Source organism: Coturnix japonica, chromosome 12, assembly GCF_054131305.1.
Source record: "Coturnix japonica strain WE chromosome 12, WE-NBRP24, whole genome shotgun sequence".
NCBI classification, from domain to species: Eukaryota; Metazoa; Chordata; class Aves; order Galliformes; family Phasianidae; genus Coturnix; species Coturnix japonica.
The window spans coordinates 12,869,358-12,890,352 of record NC_140674.1 but is presented as its reverse complement, the minus strand read 5'-3'; the positions used below and the strand labels follow the sequence as shown (position 1 = coordinate 12,890,352).

Sequence of the window (20,995 nt, the reverse complement as noted above, 5' to 3'; positions counted from 1 at the left end):
AATTTAAATATACAGGAGTAGCAATAAACATTTCACTAATCAAATCATTTTCTCCAGTAGGCAATGAAGGGTGTCAAAACAACTCATGTAGAATATGAACTTTCCGTTAATATGTACTTTTCTTCAGGTAGATTACCCAGGAAGCCCAGCCAAACAGGGTTGGACAGAGGTTTTACAATCGCCTCCACCCTTTAGTCAATATATTCTTCTCTTGCACTGTAAGTCGTCCTCACTTCGCTTTTGCTGAGAACAGCTCGTGGATTACTATGTAGACAGTACCTCACAGAAGACTTCACTGTCTTCTAGCATGGGGACCCTCTGGCACTTACAATGCATTTTAATTTTATTCTGTATTTCAGGGCTGAATACCACAGGGTAAGTAGCAGTTTAGGAAACTTAGTTACCATTAACTATAAATGTCCTTTCTTACCTTTTTACATAAAAATACTGTATGATTCAGTTGGACTTGATGATCTTTGAGGTCTTTTCCAACCTGAGTAATTCTATGATTCTATGATTAAACCATGTCATTTTAAAGAAGAGGAAATGATTGAATTTTGTTGTTGCCAAATTCTGCAGTCATTGCTGTCTGTGAGAGAATGTATAACCTGTACATTTCTAATAGCAGACCCGAAGAGATCTGTTTCAGTTATCAAATGCTTCTGACTAAGTATACCTATAATAACCTTTGCCTTAGAACTTTGATATGTAGCGGTTTAAAGATAGCAGGGAATAGAGATTAAATGGCACCTTGTTACAGCTCTCTTGTGAGGAAAGAAGAAACTGTTCTTACTTCAGTATCTTCACACCTCTTTCCTCCTTACCTTTAGTTGTGTGTGTTTTCCAGTTGCTTATTTCAGTGATGAAGTAGATCTTTACTATGAATCTCCCTAGTTTTTCTGAATCTCGCTGCTTAGATTTTGATGGGTTGGGGGACATACGCTATGATGGCTTTGCTTAAGGACAGATTCTCTTAATAGTGTGGCAAGTACAACAAGGACAATAGGGACAACGGGCAACACAGTGGTGGGAACTAGACACTGCTTCCTAAAGCCATAGACCACCATCAGAACATGTCAAGAGCACCTACTGTAGTCTTGCAGTCCTGGATATCCCTTTCTGATACAAAAGACCCAATGAACAGAGCCATCTTTCTTGTGATCTGTGACAGAACTTTGGTTTTATGTCATCTCACCTCTGCAGGATTTTGTAGCACCACAAGGACTATATCTATTTCTAACTGCCCTTGCCCTTCAGCGTTTTAGGATAACCAAGAGGAAAAACTGAGTGAGATGAGAGTTTGTGGTCATGATATCTTTGTAGTGGTTAAAAGAAACATAAGCCTTCTCACAAATAACAGATAGTTTAGTGACACACCATTTTACATGTATTTACATATCTTGCTTAGCAGTAGTGAGGATGCCAATGCTACAAACATGTTAATAACAAGTCTTTTGCATCATTCTGGTACTATCCTAACTTTGCTGTACCTTGCCACCCCTCCTGTAGCTAGTGTCCCATCATTTTAGAGGGATACAGAGAGAAGATCTTTCTATACTCAGTTGAGGTGAACATATACACCTTTTTCTAGCTCTCAGAACTTAATGAAGCAGTAAGGACATATGAGAAGGGAAGAAGTCAGACACAGATGAGGCCCTGAGTCTGGGTAGTAATTCCGTAAGAATACCAGATGACTTCTGTTAGTCCCAACACTCTTAATTTTTGTGTCACTAAATCTGTAGGTATTTCACTGTGTTATTTTTCTTGTCAGGATAAAACACAGACCAACTGGTGGCATCAGAACATGGGATCCTGAAACAGGTAACTACTCATACTTACTGCTGCTAATGTCCAAGGCAAGTTTTGAATATAGTGTCTCCTTTTCCTTACTTTCCTTGTTCTGTGTTTCAGCTTACCTCACTAGATGTGATTTTAACAACAACTCAAGGCCATTTTGTGACTGGACCCAACCTTGCACTGTGAACCAGGGAGTGTGGATACGAACCAAGCATGAGACTCCAACAGATGGAACAGGTCCTGATGGAGACTATCCTGATGGAAGTAAGTGCTTGTTGATGGCATTATTTACTTCATTTTGAATACAGCTTGACTACCTTTCTTCTTTCTTTTTCATGAAGAGATTAATGAAATCCTTTGAAATGTGTTGGTTTGGTTGACACCTGTCTTTGATTTTTCACCATGTTCAGTCACAGCATTAAACTGGCTTGCCCATCATAGACTGGAAATATTTACTAGTGCAGTAAAAGAAAGTAGAGGAATGCTAACTACCTCTTGCTTAAGACCTCACCGAGAATGCAGTGACATTCAACAGATCATTACTCAAGAGAAGTTTTTTCATAAAATTACAGTGATATCAGCTGATGTCAAGAAACGTAATGATCACTGTACTGACACTGGATAATGTTCATGCTAGCAAAGCATTACAAGATCAGAAAATACAGTCAGAAATTAAAGAATATGTTTAAAAATCTTGTCCTCAGCTACATGTAATTGAAAAACTGAGATCTAATGTGGTCATATCATTAAAACAGTGCTTAATATAGCTTAATCTCTGATGGAACCATCAACATTGCACTAGAAGATTCATTTGTAGCAGATCAATCTGTAGCCATACTGTTTTCAATAATTATCCCAAGACAGGAAAGATCACTTATAATATGTATATTTTTTCAATTGGCATGTTTCATATAACTTCAAGTGCTGCTTACACTTTCTTTTTATTAATAAAGCCCTAAAACAGGAAGCTGAAGATTAGGTACTATGTGTGGAGTAATGCCATAAAATTCAGAAACAGTCATTTTTTACTCCTTTCCATGGTCAGATGGGAGAGACTTGACATAACTGGTATGACAAAATACAGTTTTCATCTTGGTACAGAGAAGTGATAGGAAGCAAAAAGCTCCAGCCTTAGTAAAGGAAAATGTGATCTCACAATTAACAAGTTCAAAGTAAAGTATTTAAATCCCAAAAGAAAATATTGTGAAATTCTGAATTTTGAAAGGTTTGATTCCCTTTGAAAATGTCAAACCTAACATTTTAAGGAAATATCTGTGTTTGGTTTTTTTTTTTTTTCCTTATCCCTCTGCTTTGAGACAAAACCAAATATTGAGGCATTGGAATTCTCCTTATACCAAAAATTTGTTTATCATTCGACTGTATCTTACAAGAGAAGATGCATAGAAGATCATTATTTTCCTTGGAAGAAAGTGGAAACTGAGCAAGGATAAGCTGGGCACTGCTTCTAGACATGCTCTCTCCTGAAAGAAGCCCAATTCTTTATTTGCAATCCCTAAATAACTGATCATGTGAGATAGGATATATTTGCTTTGCTTTCCAGGTCTCATTGTACTTTAGCTAACTAGATAGTGCTAACAGTAGCAGTGTAAATTACAATCATTTGCTACTTTGCTTCTTTGTACAGCTAATGATGTGCTTGATTTCTTCCAGAGTTGAGATGTACTTCAGTTTTCAGTGACATCTAACAAGTTAGAAAGATTCAGACTTAATTTTTTAAATTATTTTTTCACTCTGCAGAAGGCTATTTCATCTACCAAGAAGCAAGTAATCTGATCCCATTCGACACTAACAGGCTTGAGAGCCCAGATATTGTGGTTTCCCAAAAGATATGCATAGACTTCTGGTACTATATGTTTGGGTCAGAAGACAGGAATGAACTGAGAGTGCTTATCCAAGACAGCACAGGAGAGTTTATGGTATGGAGTCGGAAGGGAAACCAAAGTTCCTCTTGGATTTATGGTTCTGTCACACATGCTTTCCCAACACAGAGAAAGATAAAGGTAATTTATTTTTAGAATAAATTTATTTGTACAACGTCAGCATTTATGATTTGTTCTCCCTTTGCAGGCTGTAAAAGGCTGTACATATAAGCTAGAAAGGATAAACAAGATTTTCTTGGTTTCTATTTTGTAATAATAATGCCCTCATGCTTTGTGCAAATAAACTAAGAGGAAAAAAACCAAAACTCCCTGAGGTTTACTAGTGTTTTTAGGTAGAAGATAAAATATATTTGATTAGGTTTCTCCTTCCTTCCTACATTCCCTCCTTTCCTCATTTTATCATGATGTCAAGGACATTATGTACCTTAATTTTTCTGCAAAAAACTTACACAGGTTTATCTTCTGTGAGTTTAGATTTAAGCTTTGGGGGTGCTCCCCACACTGGGCTACTCTGTACAATCCAGACACTTTTCAGAAGTCAGTAACCAGTCAATAAACAAACACATAAATAATGGAGAACAGCCTTTCTTTGTGTCCTTGCCTTACTGCAGACCATATATTTTAATTCTGAAGAAAAGTAGGGAAACTGTTCCACCATTGGTTCCCTGGATGCCCTTAGAAGTAGACCAGAAAGATTATTCTGAAAATATGTTGGGGGAGATTCTCCCACAAATGCCTGAAGAACTCATGCAACAATTCACTTTACGTCCTGGCTAGGTCATCTTTGAGGCCGTCCGAGGATTGACAGAGTATGCAGATACAGCACTGGACAATGTGAGAGTAAGGGATGGATCCTGTGGTAAGTCTAAATTTGTGCCTTCCTCATCTCTCTTTAAGCTGTTGGCAATTATTCAATCCTATTTACAGTATAGAAACTTTTCATGACTCCAAGCTAGAAAAGAGAAATGGACAAAGATTTCCAGTTCATTTCATAAAAATGAGAAGTCTTTTGTTGTAGTTCTACCCCAATTCATCTTTAAATACCTCAAATGCAGAGAATAAGCCATTTACTTCTCTGTAAATGTGACCATTTTCACATGGTCCAACGAACTGTAAGTGTGAAGTGCATCTCTAAAGCCAGCCAAGGTCTTGGATCATAGGATAACCTGAGATGGAAGGGACACACAAGGATCACAGAGTCCAACTCCTGGTTTCAGTGTTCTAAATATATTTTTACAGCAAACTTCTGTCTAACATGAGCCAGAAAATACAGAGAACTGTCATGTGTAATTAAAAATATATATACATATATATATATGTGTGTGTGTGTGTGAATCAATAATGATGACTTGTACTATGATACCTGATTATAAATCAGTAATTTGAGTTTGATCTCTGACCCTCTAATAAATCAGCCTAGACCTGCACAATTTGTGGAAGGCTTGGAGCAAGAAATTAATTACAGTTTATTCCCATCTTTACTGTTACGATTTCATATCTTAAAAGATGTGAATTCTACAAGAAACATGCTGAATATGATACAGAAAACATCATCAGGGTTTAATAGACATCTCTGTGAAACACTGCACATATAATGTCAGTGAAATGTTTTAAATTTACTCTAGCCAGGATTTTTCGATGATGAAGAGGCCTATTCATGTTCATTCCCTCAGACTACACAGTTTTCTTTAAAATCATGTGAAAAATACTTGGGGCTTATTTGGAGAGCCAGTTGTTCGTTTTTCCAGCCTTAGTGCACTAATGTAATCCCAAGAGACTAGAGAAGTGCTCCTCCTCCTGCAAAACTGTAAGCCTACAGTACACCTTGGGGTTGCTACCACACACATACAAATACACCAAGAGGACCAGTTGCTTTAGAATGTCTTTGTGACAAATAAAGAATAGGTGGAGGAGATGCTAATATATATTAATCCGTATTAGCAAGCAGAAATGGGCATTAGCAAAGACTCAGCATCACTGTTTATAGTATCTGTCAGCAGAAAGCTCCTGCATTCCTTACAATCCTAAGAAACAAACACTGTTTTGTAGAAAAAAAACTCTGATTAGAAATCACCAGTGTTCTGAGAATCAATTGCTTCCGTTACGTGGTGTCTGCTGACAGGCTACTCATTCCTAGACCTGCCAACTCCTGCAGAGAGCATGACCTTCATGCTTTAACATACAAATCAGAGGGAATCACATATCCAACTGTAAATACATTTCCAGTTTCAGAGAAACATGAAAGGACAAGCTCAGTCTCTGTCACCAAGCTAGTAGTTGGATGAGCTTTCCTAAGAGCTCAAAAGAACCAAATGTCCTCATTTTCAAGTGTAGACAGTTCCATTTTCTTCAGTGAAAAATCTAACTTTAAGCTGGTGAAGAGTAAGTTGAAACTTGTGTATGTTGGTTTGTATGTAGTGTTTAATGTATAATGTTATATATTGTTACCTTGTATTCTCTACTGACAGATGCCATCAGCACCCCTGTACCACCAATACCTACACCAACAGCACCTATACCACCTGCTGCAATAGGTAATTTTAACAAATCACATGTTATAATCAATGCTTTAGAGAAGGGCAGCTGTGCATTCTACCAGTGTTACTTGAGTTAATTTATCTGAGTGTGTTCCTGTGACATTGCCTTAGGCCATAATAATCTGTCTTTCATAAGTAACCAATAAAATGGGTATGACTATGTTTACCCACAGCACAATAAAGGTATGTACTGGCTTTTCTGGATGCACCAATATGTTAATGAAACACATTCTGTTTTCCTTTCTCCAGAAGCGACTTGCACTATACACGGAGATCCTCATTATTTAACTTTTGATAAGCAGCGTCATGACTTCATGGGCACTTGCACCTACACACTCTCTAAGCTGTGTGAGAACAACAGCTCACTGCCCTACTTCAATGTGGAAGCTGCCAATGAACACAGAGGAAGCAACACTCGAGTGTCCTATGTCCAATCTGTGGACATTGATGTTTATGGCTACAGGATCAATCTTGGTAAAAACAGAGTTGTTAAGGTAAGGCTGGATCTCACTATCTACTGTCAGCAAGTAATGCTTTGAAGAAATTGCAGTACAATGGCTACAAATTTGTTGGCAAGCATAAAATAATATTTAGAAGTTTATGGTGACAATAATGAAAAGATGGTAGCTGTAAATACCCAAAAGGTTATTTACAGGGAAAATTCACCCATACAGAAGCTGTCAGTCTGCTGGGAACCACTGAGGTAATCTCCACCAAAGAGCAATCTCCAGGAAATGCTGCCTTAGTAGTGGTCTGGGCAGTCCTTAAATGAAGTCTAGAGGAGGTGGAGTCAAGCTGCACCCCTTCTGAGAGCACAGCTAAATTACTCCCACCTGTGCTCCCACAGCTGACCCAACACTTGCCTCAGCTGATTAATCAGAGGTTCAGGCTGTGATTACCAATTTCCCATACAAGAAGATAGTCAAATGCTGAGGAACAGTAGTACTACAGGTTCCTTAAAGTAAGCATTGAAATTTCAGAACAGAAAGAAAATACAAAATGTTGTGCTATGTTGCAAGCAGTTGGAAGTAGAGCTGATGCTCTAGATGGGGTTGGTGAGCTAGTTTACCCTTCAAGATTGCCTGCCATTACTAAGCTTGGTCTGCAGCAGGGAATAAAAAAGGCCTTTCATTGTGCTGGTGTGTATTTCCCAGACTGTAAAAGCTGCATGCTCATCTCTGACTTCTAGTTGTTCCACATCACTTCTAATTTCACTTAATCCCTGAAAATTGCTGTAAAGCACAGCCAGATGAGAGTCTCAAAAAGACTGCCTGATGACTTGCATCACTCTGATTGTGTCACTGGACCAGCTGCTGTATTTTAAGGCTTCCTTGTAGCTTATTTCCATGAGGAGCTAAGGTAGCAGATACATGTTTGATTGAAAACCCACAGTAATTGAACAGATCATCTTACTTCATTGTCAGTCTTCTTGGAAAGAAAATAGGACAGGAGATAAGGATTTAAATATACGTAGAGACTTCACAACTTAGATGTACAGTGAACTTGATATCTATACTGTCCAAAAGTTTCTCATTTCAATCTCTTCACTGTATTTATTATTTATACTGTTTTCATTACATATGTATCTAAGTTAAAATATGTAAATTATGTAATAGGAAAAATATTCAAGGAATATGTTAGTTTTATTGAATTTAAAATAAATTGAAAACATTATTTGAACACTTAATTCCTATTGCTGGCATTTCACATGTGAAAATTAAAAAGAAAGAAAAAAAGAGTAAAAGAAAAAGAGACAATGTCTTCAAAATGTGTCCAGTCCTGAAAATTTTCTGAGATTCCATTCTAGCTACATCTTTTAAATCTTATACCATGCTCTTGTTTGATCCAGAAAGCCTGTAAGCAGTTACTGCTGACAGACCTTGATAATTTTTGGACTTTTTTTCCAGCTGGGTCTAGTTCACCAAGCTTACTTTGACCACAGCTGAGACCTGGAAGATAAGTAGATGCACTGCTATGGTCTCGAGACCCAGGTTCATTTGGCCATGTGTAGCATTCATGTTACATAAAGCCTGAAAAAAAACCACCAGAAACACAACATTGTGTGTTCTTAACACAAGCACAGGCTTACTGTACAAGCCCTGTGCTCTGTATAGAAACATGGTCTAAGAAAATCACCATTAAAAATACATATTTTAAAGTGATTATAATGATTGTCCTTCTCTGTCCCTGTAGGTTGATGGAGTCAGCCAGGTACTCCCTCTTACCTTGGGCAATAGTGTCAGTATTTCCCTCAGTGGTCAGTATGTTGTGGTTACTACTGACTTTGGGCTGAAGGTCAAGTTTGATGGAGATCACAGAGCAGAAATCACTCTTCCCAGTAACTACACATCAAAAGTCTGTGGGATATGTGGAAATTATAATGGGGACAAAAAAGATGACTTTCTTAACCCAGATGGAGGGATGGAAACAGACTCAGCCAGTCTTGGAAACAGTTGGCAAGTTTACAATGACTCAAGGTAAGACTCCAATCAGGATGTTTGGCCTTATCTGGGAGTTATGTAATGAGCAGTATTTTAAGCAGTTGTTGTATGTAGGCACAAAATGTCAGGAATATGGGATAAAATATATTCTGTATAGTTCCTTCACATATCTGGAAAAAAAACTAGTAGCAAGTTCAAGTGTACTTAAAAAGATAAAAACTGAATATACCTGCAATTGCCCACTAGGATTCCAGCTATTATTGTAATGTTAATGATCCTAGAACTCTTCTGATCTACTTCACTGTTTATTTAATAATTACACAATGTGTTATTTCATGATGATAAATGCTTAACTTTGAATGCTTTTACTTTCTGTTTGCCTTTCCTAGTTGTCCTACTTGTACAAACCTTATTTTTAGACTTTAAACCAAAATTAATTTTCAGTTTCTTATAGGCATTACAAAAGTGATAACGTTGAGATTATTTTAAAAACTGAATTCCTATCCCATTTGAAATACAGAGATTTAAAGAGTCATCCTTAGACCAGGTCAGCCTAGTAGTTTTATCAATTGGGATTTGAAAAGTATCTTGAGTGCAATTGTATGCAGAGTTCACCAGTGACATTTTCCACATCTGTTTCTTCCACGTTAGGTGCTTGCCAGATGATGGCCATACCCCAAATTGCACTGCAGATGAAAAACATATGATCCAAAGCAATGAATACTGTGGTCTGATCACTGATCCCAGTGGTCCCTTTCAGAACTGTCACTCAGTAGTTGATCCACAGAGCTATTTTGAAGACTGCCAGTATGATCTCTGTGAGCTTCATCTGAGCAGTGAAGCCCTCTGTCAAATCCTGCAGGCTTATGCAGATATGTGCCAAGCTGCGGGAGTCCAGCTGACACCATGGAGAAATGCAACCTTCTGCCGTACGTATCAAAGATTACTGGAAATTACCAGTTGTAAGGAGGATATAATTAGGGCTGCCTAAAGAGAGAGCATTACAAGAAACTCTTTTAAATTCCTGTAATACTGTGAATCTTGATTGATCAGGCTAAAGATTTCAGGATCATGTGTTGTCCTCAGCTTGAGTCCTCGAGTCCTTTAAGAAGACTGATGAAAATAGGGAGCTTTTCTTTCGCATTCTTTTCTTGACCCTGTATTTTTGTTCAGGGGTATTAAATATATCAGGAACATTCAACTTCGAGGGCTTTTTACCTTCTGAGAAAGGTGTGCCTAAACTTTAGTGTCTTTGAGGAAAAAACCATAGATTTCATTTTGCACATACCTAGTAAACATGTGAGAGCCTCACCCACGCTTCCTGCAGAGATGCTGAGCTACTTTATTCTATTCGCTTAGCCTCCCTACCTTGCAGAGTGACCTGGTGCCCTCTTAACAGAAAGGAAGCTGTGCCTTCTCCTCTTGCAGCACATGCCACACAGAAGCAGAAGCACATTAAGACAGATTTCAGCCAGTCAGGGGGTCAATCTGTTGCTTCTGCAGGAACAATAAAATCAAAACTGGTGGGAGGAACAGATCTGAGACTGAACAATGAAGATGCCTGAAATTTAGAATTTATACCAGTGTAGAGAGAGCAGGATGAGGCAGAAAAACACTAGATGAACTGAAAAGTTGATCTGGGAATCAGTACATTCTGCTGTGGCCTGTATACCCTCTGCCCTGAGGGAGATGAGGAGACTCCAGAAAGATGCTGGTCTACAGACACTGAGATGACTGAAGCCAGATTTACTCTGAACAGTTGTTTCACATTCATTGTAGTCTCTAGCTAGAGCATTTTATTTGCTAATGATATTATAGAGGCTTTCTCCGACATAAATTCTGTCGTTTCTAAGCAGGAATAAACCTTCTCTGTAGCAGTTCTTCCTGCTTCAGGAGCATGCAGGATCTTTCCTGCTTGCCTTGGTCCTGTTTCAAATGATGCATTTCTGGATCAGTTTTAATTAATGGGAGGATGGACAGGGAAATATACAGTGCAATAATGTGATCTCTATTGCATAAGGAAGCAGACTAAAATACAGTGGAGGTATGTCATTAAATACTGAACTACTCTACACAAGTGTGGAGGAGCTGAAAAGAGACTGAAGAATGAGATTAGAAGAACTTCAAATTAGCTTAGTTTTTCTTTTTAACTTCTGATGTGTATAGCAAGGTAGGAAAACAATAGGGTGTATGTATGTCATGGTAATTTAACAAACATTAAAGAGCTTCAGGGAGTGAAAAAATATGAATCAAGTAGCTACGATATGATTAGAATTATCAGACCTATATCCTAAATAGAGCACATACCAAGGACAAATAAAATGACACAGCAGGAAAAAAAAAAAAAAAAAAAAACCAAACAAACAAACAATGACCAGCATAGAAATTCTCACACAGAAATTCTTAACAGCCACAGCCATAAATTATGTTAAAGGACAGTTAAAAAGAAAAGGCATGGATTGCACTGCTACAGGAATCCAGGGTGTCCTCAAGACTGCAGAACAAAAAAGAATATGCAATTAAGTGAATATAAATATTTCACTATTTAAAATATAAGCTTGTGTATTAATCTTTTCCATTAAACAGCACTAGCCTGTCCGGCCAACAGCCACTATGAGCCCTGTGCTGCAGCTTGCCCTGCTACATGTGTGGACTCAATGGCACCATACAACTGCAGCTTGCCATGCGTGGAGGGATGCGTATGCGACAGCGGGTACCTGCTCTACAACAAGCAGTGTGTGCCCAGCCAGCAGTGCGGGTGCTGGCACAATGGGCAGCACTACCCAGTGGGCTCAGAGTTCTGGACGGACAACACCTGCTCGTCTAAGTGCACGTGTCCCACACGGGGAGGCAAAGTCCAGTGCTCCAGTGCGTCGTGCCCCGCAGGCCAGTTCTGTGGAGTGCAGAATGGGAAACCCGAGTGCATGGATCACTCCTACGGCATCTGCCACGTCCACGGGGACCCTCACTACAACACCTTTGACAAAGTGACGCACAACTTCATGGGGAACTGCACGTACACCCTGGCCAAAGTGTGCTCCAACACCTCCGTACCCTACTTCAATGTTGAGGCAAAGAACGAGCATCGGGGCAACCCCCGAGTGTCCTACGTGCGTGAAGTCGTGGTCGACGTGTACGGAGAGCGCATTACAATACTCAAGCAGGAGAGGAGCCGAGTGCTGGTAAGGGAGTGGGGCTGGTGTGTGCGTGGTGGGTCTGCAAGGCAGGGCTGGCTTTTTTGGGCAGGATCTTATCTGCGAGCAGCAGGAGTTTGTGTGTGAGAAGGGAGCCTGTTGCCACGGGGCTGATGGCCACAGGGAGTCCACGGTGCATTGCGCTGTGTCTGCCCTAGGTGAACGGTGAGTACCGGACCTTGCCAGTCAGCGCAGCAGGAGGAGCCATCACCGTGAGAAGTAGCGGCCGCTACGTGGTCCTGGAGACAGACTTCAGCCTCCAAGTGTCCTACGACGCTGACCACTCGGTGGAGGTGAAGGTGCCCACCAGCTACTTCAACCTGACCTGTGGCATGTGCGGGAACTTCAACAACCGGAGAGAGGACGATTACATGATGCCAAATGGGCAGCAAGCCGCAGACTCCAATGCGCTGGGGGAGAGCTGGCAGGTCCCCAGCAGTGACCCCAGCTGCGGCGTGCCCCCACCACCAGAGCCCTGCCCTGCGGATGACAAGAAGCTCTACGAGTCCGAGCAGTTCTGTGGCATGCTGACAGCCAGACCAGGCTTTTTTGAGAGCTGCCACAGTGTGATCAACCCACAGAGCTACTTTGAGACCTGCTCCTATGACCTTTGTGCCATGAGTGGTGCGCAGGAGGTGCTGTGTGGTGCGCTGGAAGCCTATGCTGACACATGCCAGGCAGCTGGTGTGACTCTGCTCCCCTGGAGGAATGCCACCTTCTGCCGTGAGTACCTATATTGAACAGACCTGGTTTAGAATTACTTATTTTTCACTTGGTTTTCAATTTGCTGAATATCAAGTATATGTTAATATTGATGCCCTACTCTTGTAGAATGTTGTTTTTCTTTCTGATTTCAATACAGGAAAGAAATTTTATATTCCAATAGTATTTCTGATAAGGTATTGTCATAATTTAAAATAATCTCAGGTTCTCATTTTGACTTGATGTGAGTTGTTATTGTCATTCAAGAGCCTTTTATTCTTTTTCAGCTTTTACATGTCCTGCTAATAGCCATTATAACCCATGCACCAGTGCATGTCCTGCAACCTGCACTGACCCTCTTGCACCAAACAACTGCAGCAAACCTTGTGTAGAGGGATGTGAATGCAACGATGGTTTTGTCATCAGTGGGGCACAGTGTGTATCCATGAGCAACTGTGGCTGCTTACAGAATGACAAATACTATAAGGTTTGTCCTATCACATAGTTCAGGGGTTTTATTTTACATTTGACCATTCGATCATTAACTGTTTTAACTTACTTTTATTTTGTCTTCTCTTACAGAAAGGAGAAACTTTTTGGCAAACAAACTGTGCAGGCCAATGTGAATGTGCTGGAAATGGGACAGTGCATTGCAATTCAGACACATGCGAAGCAAGTGAAGTTTGCAAGGTGCAGAATGGACTCCTGGGGTGTTATCCATTAAATCCCAGTACCTGCCACATTTTTGGGGATCCACATTACGTAACCTTTGATGGGAGACTGTACCATTTTCAAGGAGACTGCAATTATACAGTTGTGGAGACTTGCACAAACTCTTCTGAATGGTTTTCAGTGACAACCAGAAATAAGCATAGAGGAAATCCGAACTGGACAGCCTTGGATTCAGTTGCTGTCACACTGAAAAATCTTCATATTGTTGTGAGGAGAGACAAAGAGACCTTCGTAAGTGTTCCACTTTACGCACAATTAATCAATCCTATCAGTGCACTGCATTTTTCCATCGAAATTAATACAATCAGGTTTCTCTGCTTTGTTCGCCTCTAGTGTATATGACCGAAGTCACTGAAATATTTTTTTCAAAAATGTGGACATCAGCACAGCTTCATTATATACTTTCAAATATTTTGTGCACATCGTTTTTTAAAAAGCAGCTTCATCTGGAGCTTTATCCTTAACAGAAAGCTTTTGCTGAAGTAAATGTTACTCTGCATTTTACAGTTCTGGTCTTTAGAACAGAAATAACATTTTTGCTATATGCTCTCTTAAATACCAGAGCTGGCTTTAAATTAGCTATTCCAAGTATTGCTATATGTGTAGCTGTGACAGCACAGCGCTCAAGTTGTTCTACAAACCTGAATTCAATATGTGAGACAAGTATGAATGTTCCTTCAAACTTCTGTATCTTCACTGCTCTTAAGGATAAGGCTGACTCAGTGAAGAATACTTGCAATATCATCAGTGTAGAACTCTCCTTTTTTTTTTTCCTAGGAACTTTGTTGACTTACCCATTTATGTTGGTTTTCTTTTCTTTAGGTGGATGGAGTTCAGGTTTTCCCTCCCGTGGATTTGAAGCATGGAGCTAGAGTAGCCATAAAAGGACATTATGTAGTTATTGATACCTCTGTAGGGATCCAGGTGAAGTTTGATGGTGACCAGGACCTTTTTATTCAGGTTGATGAAAGTCTCAGAGGGCAGTTATGTGGTTTGTGTGGGACATTCAATGACAACCAGCTGGATGATTTTCTAAAACCGGATAAAGTACTAGAACAAGATCCAAATAAATTTGGTGACAGCTGGCTAGTGAAGGATGATGACTGGGTGTAAGTATATGATAATATTATAGGAAACAACAAAATATGTCATAGAACTTCTGCTAAAGAGATGAATTAAAATACATGATCTGCATTCCATAGAATCCCTTTTTTGGTGTGGGCTAGAATCTTAGCCTTTTTACTAATTCTACTTTTCAATAGAAAGCACTGAAATTTTTAAATTACCCTTTGAAGATTTTTGTTATTAACTACATACAGTTTATTTTTATTTCTTTATTTATTTATTCGGTATGTTAACTTCATTTCTTATCTTTCTATTATAAAATATCTCCTTTATACCATCTAGCTGCAAGAAAGCTAAATATTTTCTTTGGCTTCTATTTCTTAGGTAATTTTATATTGACTAAGTGGGGCTCGTAGCATTTCTTTGCCTATTAATGCTTTCATATGCAAAGTAGTGATCTTACTATGGGCAATAGTGAATTGAAATTATTTGTGCAAGATATCTGGATGGTTGACTTCTTTTGAACTTCTGTCTATGGTTGCATTTCAACAATTCACTATTGTTTTCTTAATGGAAAACCATGGGTTGAATTACAGTATTACTCACTTTGTGGTATGACAAAGTAAAGACAAGAATACACAATAATTCCACAGAATTTGGCATAGAGTTCTATTACTCTTGAGGTGTACCTTGCAGGACAGAGCAAAATATAAATATACTGCTGTTTATTTTTAATGCAGATGTAATCCAGTTGCAGTTGTACCACCCACCTGTGACACAGGAAAAGAGAAAGAATATGAAGAAATCTGTAAAATTATTTTGAAAAATAGTGGGCCTTTTGAGGTTTGCCATTGGTACATTCCACCACAGCTGTACTTTGAGAGTTGTGTCTATGACCTGTGTGCCACAGAGGGGAATTCTGATCAATTCTGCAAAATCTTAGAGGCATATGCTGCTGCCTGTGAGCTGGAAGGTGTAAATCTGGGAGAATGGAGGAAAGATACCATCTGTGGTAAGTTATAAAATCATTCAGCAAATAGAGATCCAATTATATCCCCATGTTATAAACGTAAACTCAGATGACTAAAGAGCTGAACAGAATTTTTGAAGCAGTAATTCAGGGAGACAGAAATATTTTGGTTGTGTAGCATCTGAGGAAATCAGTCTTCTAATCTACACCTGTAATGGTCATTCAGTGTTCACTTTAAGCCCTAATGTTTAAACAGTTTTAACTTGCTCATAATTACATCATGAAAGCTGACATATGCTGATAGTTAAATGGCCAGGAAAACTAAGCACTTACTCATTTCTTCCAAACCAACGTATTGTGTTTTTTCCAAGCAAATCACCACTTTGGTTGCATTAAACTATCTCACGTTTTTGAGAAGTGTTAATACAACATTTACACATCTAGTCTACAGCTCCAGATTTTCACCAAGTGTGAAATAACTACAGAAGTGTGTATAGAGTATTAAAATTAATAAGCTACCCTGCAAGTTAAGGCCCATTTAGCCTACCAGACATAACACTGACCCTTATTATCTGTGTGGACATCACAGAAGTCAACACAGTAGTAAAGTCAGAGACATGGAACTGCTTCTTCTGTACTACTGGATGTGATTTCCAAAACCAGAAGGAACAATATGAGTCTATGGTACTAAAAGGCATTCCATAACCTCTTTCTATCTCAGACAGCGTTTCTCACTGCAGGTTAGAAACCAAAAAAAAAAAAGTCAGACCATTCCCATTTACAGTGTTCAGATTTCTACCCAAGCTATATTTTGAACAGCTGAATACAGTTGCTCCAAGTAGGAGAGTTCTGAGTGATTTTCAGTGACCAAAGATTAAGACTGTGGCATGGTGTAAAAACTGAGGATATTAGAGCATTACGATAACAACTGAGTAATGGACTTGCCAAGTAACATTCTCAGATGCTCTGAATTTCATATTTTATAATCCATCTTTCTGTATGGATTACTTCTACTCATTCCATAACATCTTCTAATGTTTAATGGACATGAATGAATTAGATCTAGAAAGAATATTATTAGAACAGAGAGAAGATTCCAGACCTCATTGTGGAAACTGTTTTCCTTTCTGCAACTTATCTAGCTGCACCAACAGCCTGCAATATGTCCTGCACATTTGATGTTGACTTCTGTGAGTGGAAACAGGCAATCAATGACGACTTTGACTGGATAAGGAACAAGGGGCCAACACTCTCACCAAATACCGGCCCTTCCCATGACCATACAACAGGAGGTAGGAACAGAAAATGCTTGCTGGTTGTACCTTCAGATACAGCAATCTTTGGGAAGAGTTCAGAGAACCTCTGTTAAAAGGAAATCGGAGCAACATGTTTCTTGAACTTTGTCCAGAGCTTTTTGCAGCAGTCAGGAATTTGGCTTGGGGAAGATGAACAGTGAAGCATACTTATGAACATGTAATGTGTGTAACATATGTTTGCAGAGTCAGCTGCAGAAAGGCTTCAGCAAAGACATATCCAGGCTAACACTGGATCACTTCAGACCCTGCCCGTACTTGAACATGCCAGTCTTTCCCAGAGTACTACAATAATGTAATCTGCTGGAAATCTGTTTGGGAATAGTAAATGTAGTGGCAGTGCTGGGTAGAGACATACTGAAGTATTACAGACTGGCTAATTGTTCCCACACCCCCACTTTAACTGGCCAGAGCTGTCTAGACATGACCTGTTCTAGTGATAAGTAATCCACTTTCAGTAGCATGAGTCCTATGTCCTGGCTATGGCTACTGTCTTTATATCTCTAGAAAACTGTACTTGCAAAAAAACAACAACAACAACAACAAAAACCCAAAAAATAAATGAAGTAAATTAGCCATCTTCTTGTTGAACAATGTTAAAAAATGTCTCTGTACTACTTCCAGATGGGTATTATATCTACCTGCAAGGAAGTCAGCATAAACCAGGTGAGACGGCGAGATTGGTCAGCCCAGTGTGCAGTTCAACAGGACCACACTGCTTCCGCTTCTGGTATCACATGTACGGAGTGGCTGAAACCATGGCCCTGCGGGTGTATGTAATACACAATGAGACATCAACACTGGAATGGAAAGAAGCAGGAAGCAAAGGAGACAGATGGATCTTGGGAGAGGTCACAGTGCACAGTACCGGAAACTTGCAGGTAGGAACAGGGTCTCAAATTGGTACATGATTTTAAATGGCACTTAATGTATATAGCTGAAAATAACTCTGGAAAACAATCCTTCTCTTAGATTCTCCTAGAGGGAATGATAGGTGAAGATTTCCGCAGTGACGTGGCACTGGATGATCTGTCCATTGAACAGGGATACTGTCCAGGTACGTGACGCTGTGGCAGTCAATGCATTTTGTGCCATGAACAGGTCGTGGGCAAGGAGGGTTGACTGGCATGTACCATGTTGTCTTTTGCAGGTGATGTGACCCCAGCACCAGGCCCCGGCACCACCACAACTGTGACACCAGCACCACAGCCAGGCTCAGGTGAATGGAGGAGCGTGTTCACGGGAATGCAGTGCTGTTAGCATTGTAGAAAGGGGAGAAGAGTTGGTTGGAGGTGCCTAACTGAAAGGTTTCTCTGGTGTTTCCTTTGTCAGGAACGTGTGTGGTGGAGGGAGACCCTCACTACCACACGTTTGACAAGCAAATACACCACTTCATGGGCAACTGCACCTACACCCTCTCCAAGCTGTGCGAGAGCAACAGCTCGCTGCCCTTCTTCAACGTGGAAGCGGCCAACGAATACAGAGGAGGCAACACTCGTGTGTCCTATGTCCAGTACGTGGATGTGGATGTGTATGGGCAGCGCATAAGGCTTGGGAAGGATGGCGTGGTGACGGTAAGCACAAGGGGGAGCAATGGCGGAGCTGTGCAGTGGGAGCGTCGTGCCAAAGGGGTTGCTCCAATCCTTTCTTGGTTTCTGTCGTTCCAGGTCAACGGAGAGCCAGAGGTGCTGCCCTGCACCCCATCCGTGGGCGTGCAGGTCTCGTCCAGCGGGTTCTACACCATGGTCACGACAGACTTTGGCTTGAGAGTGAAGTTTGGTGGGAACCATCGGGTGGAGGTGACGCTTCCAAGCGCCTTTGGGCAGAAGGTTTGTGGCATGTGTGGCAACTACAACGGGATGGCAGCAGACGACTTCCTGAACCCAGACGGGGTGCGGGAGCCAGACTCCACCAGCCTGGGTAACAGCTGGCAGGTGTCCAACGACAGCAGGTACGTGCGGTGCCTCAGCAGGTCTGGGGAGGAGTGGGGTAGAGGTGCCAGGAGAAGCCCACGGATAACTCAGGGGCCGTTCTCTCTGCCTCGCTATAGCTGCTCAGCCGGATCGCCGTCCCCGCCAGCCTGCACTGAGGCAGACAAGCAAGTCATTGTCAGCAACAACTTCTGTGGGCTCCTCACAGGCACCAGCAGCCCGTTTGAGGTGTGCCACGCTGTGCTGAGTCCCAGCGGTTACTTCGACACATGCGTTTATGACCTGTGTGAGCTGGGGCTTGATCGCGAGGCACTGTGCAACAGCTTGCAGTCCTACGCAGATGCCTGCCAGGCGCTTGGCGTCCAGATCCCCGTGTGGAGGAACGCAACATTCTGCCGTAAGTCAGAAGCAGAAAAGCAACCCATTTCCTGAGCTGGTTGTCCGCTGTGTATGGGAGCATGCTCTGTTGGTCAACTTGGCAGCGTGGTTCTTTTTGTGTAGAAGGCATCACACTGGGGCAGCTAGGAGGAGCTGTTGTGTGATTGCGTCCTTGCAAAGCCACCAGTGATTCTTGTCTACCTTGAGCGCACTGTGAGTGGAGGGTGACCGATGATTTCACTGTTTCTCCTTTTGTCCTGGCAGCCATCACGTGTCCAGCCAACAGCCACTACGAGCCCTGTGCTGCAGCTTGCCCTGCTACATGTGTTGACCCTATGGCTCCTGTTACGTGCGGATTGCCGTGCGTGGAGGGATGCGTATGCGACAGCGGGTACCTGCTCTACAACAAGCAGTGTGTGCCCAGCCAGCAGTGCGGGTGCTGGCACAACGGGCAGCACTACCCAGTGGGCTCAGAGTTCTGGACGGACAACACCTGCTCGTCTAAGTGCACGTGTCCCACACGGGGAGGCAAAGTCCAGTGCTCCAGTGCGTCGTGCCCCGCAGGCCAGTTCTGTGGAGTGCAGAATGGGAAACCCGAGTGCATGGATCACTCCTACGGCATCTGCCACGTCCACGGGGACCCTCACTACAACACCTTTGACAAGGTGACGCACAACTTCATGGGGAACTGCACGTACACCCTGGCCAAAGTGTGCTCCAACACCTCCGTGCCCTACTTCAATGTTGAGGCAAAGAACGAGCATCGGGGCAACCCCCGAGTGTCCTACGTGCGTGAAGTCGTGGTCGACGTGTACGGAGAGCGCATTACAATACTCAAGCAGGAGAGGAGCCGAGTGCTGGTAGGGAGTGGGGCTGGTGTGTGCGTGGTGGGTCTGCAAGGCAGGGCTGGCTTTTTTGGGCAGGATCTTATCTGCGAGCAGCAGGAGTTTGTGTGTGAGAAGGGAGCCTGTTGCCACGGGGCTGATGGCCACAGGGAGTCCACGGTGCATTGTGCTGTGTCTGCCCTAGGTGAACGGTGAGTACCGGACCTTGCCAGTGAGCGCAGCAGGAGGAGCCATCACTGTGAGAAGTAGCGGCCGCTACGTGGTCCTGGAGACAGACTTCAGCCTCCAAGTGTCCTACGACGCTGACCACTCGGTGGAGGTGAAGGTGCCCACCAGCTACTTCAACCTGACCTGTGGCATGTGCGGGAACTTCAACAACCGGAGAGAGGACGATTACATGATGCCAAATGGGCAGCAAGCCGCAGACTCCAATGCGCTGGGGGAGAGCTGGCAGGTCCCCAGCAGTGACCCCAGCTGCGGCGTGCCCCCACCACCAGAGCCCTGCCCTGCGGATGACAAGAAGCTCTACGAGTCCGAGCAGTTCTGTGGCATGCTGACAGCCAGACCAGGCTTTTTTGAGAGCTGCCACAGTGTGATCAACCCACAGAGCTACTTTGAGACCTGCTCCTATGACCTTTGTGCCATGAGTGGTGCGCAGGAGGTGCTGTGTGGTGCGCTGGAAGCCTATGCTGACGCATGCCAGGCAGCTGGTGTGACTCTGCTCCCCTGGAGGAATGCCACCTTCTGCCGTGAGTACCCACCTTTGGATTGCCAGAGGGACATGGGACTCTCCCTGTGTCCTGTACCTCCGGCCAGTGCTTTGGTCTTTCCCTTGGGCAGAAGGTACTCCCTTCCTTGTAGGCTTTGCTGGCCCTAATTTTCCCTTTCCTTTGCAGCCCTGCCGTGCTCTGCCAACAGCTACTATGACCCTTGCATGACTGGCTGTCCTGCCACCTGCGTTGACCGACACGCCCCGCAGAACTGTTCCAAGCCCTGCGTGGAGGGCTGTGCGTGTGCCTCTGGCTTCCTCCTCAGTGGTGACACCTGTGTGCCCGAGGCCAGCTGTGGCTGCCTCTTTGAGGGCAACTACTACAGCGTGAGTGAAAACCTTGCCCTGTCTCCCTCCCCTCCCACGGCACTGCTTTGTGTCTCCTCCTGTGCCTGACGCACTCAGGGTTTCTCTGCCTGC

At 42.4% G+C, this 20,995-nt stretch overlaps 1 protein-coding gene across 1 annotated transcript in view; it reads left to right on the top strand.

The window, feature by feature from the left end:
* Positions 1–250: 250 nt before the first annotated feature.
* Positions 251–20,995, top strand: part of LOC107318107 (IgGFc-binding protein-like) — a 70,159-nt gene continuing 49,414 nt past the window's right edge. Inside the window, exons 1-25 of the mRNA XM_085513597.1 lie at positions 251–375; positions 1,772–1,821; positions 1,912–2,061; positions 3,556–3,818; positions 4,476–4,557; positions 6,167–6,232; positions 6,485–6,729; positions 8,429–8,712; positions 9,328–9,605; positions 11,263–11,858; positions 12,029–12,593; positions 12,860–13,059; positions 13,155–13,535; positions 14,127–14,413; positions 15,110–15,381; positions 16,482–16,631; positions 17,277–17,533; positions 17,625–17,709; positions 17,803–17,871; positions 17,985–18,226; positions 18,320–18,603; positions 18,703–18,980; positions 19,226–19,821; positions 19,991–20,555; positions 20,703–20,902. Coding sequence (XP_085369723.1) covers positions 308–375; positions 1,772–1,821; positions 1,912–2,061; positions 3,556–3,818; positions 4,476–4,557; positions 6,167–6,232; positions 6,485–6,729; positions 8,429–8,712; positions 9,328–9,605; positions 11,263–11,858; positions 12,029–12,593; positions 12,860–13,059; positions 13,155–13,535; positions 14,127–14,413; positions 15,110–15,381; positions 16,482–16,631; positions 17,277–17,533; positions 17,625–17,709; positions 17,803–17,871; positions 17,985–18,226; positions 18,320–18,603; positions 18,703–18,980; positions 19,226–19,821; positions 19,991–20,555; positions 20,703–20,902 — 6,513 coding nt within the window. The 5' untranslated portion in view covers positions 251–307. The remainder of the gene's footprint in view (positions 376–1,771; positions 1,822–1,911; positions 2,062–3,555; positions 3,819–4,475; positions 4,558–6,166; positions 6,233–6,484; positions 6,730–8,428; positions 8,713–9,327; positions 9,606–11,262; positions 11,859–12,028; positions 12,594–12,859; positions 13,060–13,154; positions 13,536–14,126; positions 14,414–15,109; positions 15,382–16,481; positions 16,632–17,276; positions 17,534–17,624; positions 17,710–17,802; positions 17,872–17,984; positions 18,227–18,319; positions 18,604–18,702; positions 18,981–19,225; positions 19,822–19,990; positions 20,556–20,702; positions 20,903–20,995) is intronic.